The 4,794-nt window shown below is 33.0% G+C and overlaps 1 protein-coding gene across 1 annotated transcript in view; it reads left to right on the top strand.

The window, feature by feature from the left end:
• LOTGIDRAFT_176314 (hypothetical protein) overlaps positions 1-4,377 on the top strand; it is a gene marked incomplete at both ends in the record, with an annotated part of 5,720 nt that extends 1,343 nt beyond the window's left edge. Inside the window, 5 exons of the mRNA XM_009069023.1 lie at positions 395-559; positions 808-898; positions 1,835-1,892; positions 2,288-2,365; positions 3,625-4,377. Of these exons, the coding sequence (XP_009067271.1) occupies positions 395-559; positions 808-898; positions 1,835-1,892; positions 2,288-2,365; positions 3,625-4,377 (1,145 nt within the window). The remainder of the gene's footprint in view (positions 1-394; positions 560-807; positions 899-1,834; positions 1,893-2,287; positions 2,366-3,624) is intronic.
• Between the last annotated feature and the right edge of the window lie 417 nt (positions 4,378-4,794).

Genomic DNA, 4,794 nt, shown 5'->3' with positions numbered 1-4,794 from the left:
TGGATGAACTACATGTGTGTTGTACTAGTGTCTACAAAAAATTTGGAAATTGGTTGATTGCAATGGCTCAGTAAGTTAAACGCTTGCTCACTACCCTATAGGTCCAGACATAGGTGGAAATAGTACCAATTTGGACCAGTTTTCCCATAATGCACGAGGCTGACTTGGAAAAAGGGTTCAGACGTTCTGATGGAAACCCTTATAACCTCGACAGGAGAATCCAAAAAGAGCAGGCCAATGCTCTTAGCAAAATTGCCTTATCACTCACTCCATGGCATCCCCCATCTTTGTTAGGCCAATTAGATGAAGGCTGAAGGGTAGGGTGTAAAATCAATTTCATTTCATTTACAAATTTGAAGACTGGAGAACAATCCCTGCTAACTCTATATTTCAGATGAATCCAAAGTGAAAACATTAAGAGTTGACAGTGCTAAAGAACAATATTTATTTAACGATTTGGCATCAGTGAATTACAGTATATCTCTTCAAGCTTATTCAGTGGCTGGAGCAGGACCAGAAAGTAGTGCTGTATTTGCTGTACCACTAAAGGCTACAACAGGTAGGTTTGATATTTTGATGTCATTGACAACGTCTGCACTGAAAAATGTTTCTTCTTCTGGTATATGTATATTTAATCGTTGATGGACCAAACATCAGATTCTCATTCTGAAAAGAAATATGTAAAGCTGGTGAAGACCTCTTGTTAGCTGATAAAGCCAATATTGATATTGTTGATTGTATTCATGTAATATTTGGCCATATCTCTTTGATTTGTCAGCCAACTTGTCATAAATTTGTTATTTGTAGATACTGGCTGGAATCTAAAATGGATCATCATTGTAACAGTGGTACTTTCTGTGGTTTCATTTATTTTTTGTTTGTTTTTTTGTAATAGAAAGTAAGTTCACTTTATGTATATTTCATGTTAGATCATCTTCACAATATCAAGCTATCCGAACTTCATCTTATACCTTGACTATAATAACCACTTTTTTGTATCACATATGTTTGGTAATACAGCGATTTGATTGGATTGTATGTAGGAGAATATAGCCAATGAGAGTCCTTGACAGAAAGTCAGAATACAATAAACCGTTATGTTTAAAGTCTCTCTGGCAAGTACTTTGATTGGCTGTCACATAATCCAATCGAATAACTGCATTTCATGATACAAGAAAGGTGCAATCAAGGTATAAGACGAAGTTCATAATAGTTTGACATTGTGAAGATGATATTGGATATGAATTAAATTTCATAGCATCATCAAATACATTGGAATGGAGAAGGATAATGGTGTTTTATCAGAACGACACACAAACAAGGCTAGTCAAGGCTAATTATGCAAAATCCTATACATGTTTTTACCCTTGTCAATAAGTAGGATGTAAAACTCCATTCATTTAATTTCATTTTACCCTTGCCAATTAAACAATATAACTCAGTCTTATCAGTATGTGTCTGGTTTGAACCTATATCATACTTTATAGACTAATGCTGTGATATGCTGAAATCTGAAATAGTTGAAATTAACAATTGAGAATGCTTAATTAATATGTGATCAGATGGCTTCAAATGAAGTCTATTGTTTATAGTAAATAGTGTTTCATATAACGCCTTGTTAAATGTATTATGGGTAGACACTCGGATAGTCAGAAATTTCAATTTTATCCAAAATAATGTTCCACAGTTTTGAAGAATGCATGTTTCTACATCATTTGAAGAATGCTGAAAGTGAGTTGACTCTTGATATTTTATACATAGAATACAATCAGGTATTAATACTGATATTGGACTGTCTTCAATGACTTGTTTATGGTTGTGTTATTTGTTTCAGGCGTATTTGTAAACTGAAAAGATACAAGATTAAAACACCTATTAATAAAAGTTTATCTGTAAGTATTACTGAAAACAAGTCTATATTTTTTATATGATTTGTATCTGTGACCACTATTTCTATTTCATAGGATTTTTTGTAGTCAACATGTCGTAAAATTGAGAAACTACTAGCAAATGCTGTCAACAAAATGGTGGCAGATTCCAACCACTCAGGATCCAATTCAGCTGGGTCAATTGTAATTATGAGCAAAGATGACTTATTCAAGGTCATCAGACTTCCACACGCCAATTTCAAGATTGGAACCTCAAGCTACCATTTGCACGAGGTAACCATGCAAAGTTGCACAAGCATGTAAATATGGTCAAATCTAAAAAGTGAAAAAGAAATAATAAAGTCAGTAAATATAATAGAGCCAATATGTTAATCACTATTATTGAAATTTATTTCTAGAATCAGAGTCCAATGTATTGTGGACTTGATACAAACTCACCAACATATGATGGTGTACCTTCAACACCAAATATTGAGGTAGGGTATTTAACATACATTTAAGGCAATACAAATTAAATAATCTGTTTTACAGGCCCAAAAATTTCCTGATTGTGCCTTAAAATTAAATGTACATTAAATTTGTGGTAATAAATAATAAATGCTTTCGCTTGCTCCGATTTATTCCAGATGAAAATCTAAAAAAGCACTTATAGATGATAAATAATAAATTCACCCTTTCTCCCTGATTTTTGAAAAAAAAGACCTGTAAAACAGACTATTTATTTTGTATGGCCTAACATACATTTAACAGGGATATCAACTTGATTTTTTTGTCACTTTTGCTGCTTCTTCATGAACCTAATAAGGAAAGAAGGCGGTAGAACTCATTTTATATCCTTGTGTAAAAGACTGTGTTATACTTGTGATGTAATTCTTTGAATATTTGTTTTTAGATTATTAAATAATCAAGCTCAGTTTCAGCCTTTCTTAGCATTTAATGAAATTTGATTTAAAAATTAAAACTTGACATATAGGTCTCGTGCAATACGTGATGTCTGACAGATATTATTAATCCTTGAACATTTGAACTACTGAAAATAGAGCCAAATCAACAGTCCTGAAGTAAAGAAAGATTATTTGTTTCAGAATGGACGTATAAATAGTGTGAACTTAGCATCACCAACTTTTCAACATTTATTGAAAGAATCTGTCCAAAATGTGCATGAGGTATGATATATTAAAATGTTTTGATAAAAATCCGTAGAAGCAAGACAATTCCATTAATAGTATGGCAAAATCAAGAGTAGAAATATTATAGTAGTGGACTCCTCCAAAGAGAAGTACCATTAGGTGTTTCGAAAAGAGTAAGCATGGTCTGCTTCACACAAGACACCCGCCACTACTCTCAACATCATGAGATACAACCAGATCAATATGCCCGAACAAACATATCAGCCAAGATGCTAGATATTGCATTTCCCTGTCATATTGGTTAAGCAGGCCAGAAGGGCAGCAAAAGTATCTAGTGGCTTGGTTGGGACATGAACTGAGGCCCAATTAGCTATCTGCTGTCCTTTTTCTTAATTGCAAACTGTATGAGATTCTCTTTATGAATTAATCTGGAGCATATAATAAGAATTCCTTTTCATTCCGTTTATGATTTTCCTCTTCCATGGTAATATATTGATTTAATTGTAAACTAACCAGATGTTGGAATTTCACTCTGAGAAGTGTTACAGACAGTTGAATATGAGCTCTATTAGCATTTGAACATTGTATTTTATGTATAATTTTAGATTTTAAATGAAGAGGAGATATTAACTGTTGATAGAAAAAGTAACAGTGCAAAATTATCAAACACCAAAAATGCCTTTAATGGAACTAAAACTCAAGATTTTTTAAATCCTATGTTTACTACAAGCAATGGATATTGTCCAAACGATACATTCAAATCAGAAAATAATACCCATGAACAACTAAATACTGCCATCTCAAATAATACTCATATCAGCGAAGTAGATTTACACAATTGCCAAACAACAAATCAACTCAACAACCTAAGTTCAAACATTTCCAGTTGCACACTGTTGACAGTTCATGAAAGTCCTGATCTAGATGAAACTAAATGCACAGATGAAAACATTTTGAGGAACACTACATGCGATGATTTGGATCGTCATGGTTTTAAAGATAGATTTGACAGCAGCTTACAGGTAAATGCTGACCATAAATTTACTCCAGAAGTTGCAGAAGTGAACAATTATATTCAAGTTGATCAGGTAAAAGATGTTTTACCTAATGAAGCTAGTGTGATAGGAAGTGACCACAAAGTTAGTTCAGATCCTGGAGTTGCAGAAGTGAATGATTATATTCAAGTTGATCAGATGCCAATAAGTACAATAATAACCCAACCTTCATTGAGTGTTGGGGAAGCTGTTGAATATAAACCAGTTGGTTTAGACTCCAAAGGAACCGGTTCATCAAGTGTCAGTAGCTATGTGACTGTAGGGCTTGAGAAAGACTACGGAAATAGAGACAGTAACTGCTAACTATCAACAAATAAAAACAAAATCTGGAACTGTTTACTGGAGCATATTTTTCAGAATTTGATTCCCATTTAAGATTGTTAGAGTTTATTTGATGATAGTGAATCCAAAAATAAGTAAGTTTGATGACCTATTGTAGGTGGTTTAAGAACAAAAAAGCCTTTTTTACTCTAGAAATATTGCCTTGACTTACCAATGACATGAGCTCAAATATTGTGCTTATAAAAGTTCATAAGAATGCAGTGTATAAGATTTTCAAGTTAACCATGGCAACCAAAGGTTGTCTGGTGCATCATGGTGCTAAGAATGAAACCCTGGTGATTTTATCAAACCGTCCACAATATTGATATTAATGTTCATATTGAAAAGTATTTTACTTCACTAATTTTATTTTTAACCAGATAAAATTAGAACCATATT

The sequence above is a fragment of the Lottia gigantea genome (assembly GCF_000327385.1).
Source record: "Lottia gigantea unplaced genomic scaffold LOTGIsca_972, whole genome shotgun sequence".
Classification (NCBI taxonomy): domain Eukaryota; kingdom Metazoa; phylum Mollusca; class Gastropoda; family Lottiidae; genus Lottia; species Lottia gigantea.
The sequence above is the reverse complement of the archived record's forward strand: the minus strand, read 5'-3'. Positions and strand labels throughout refer to the sequence as shown.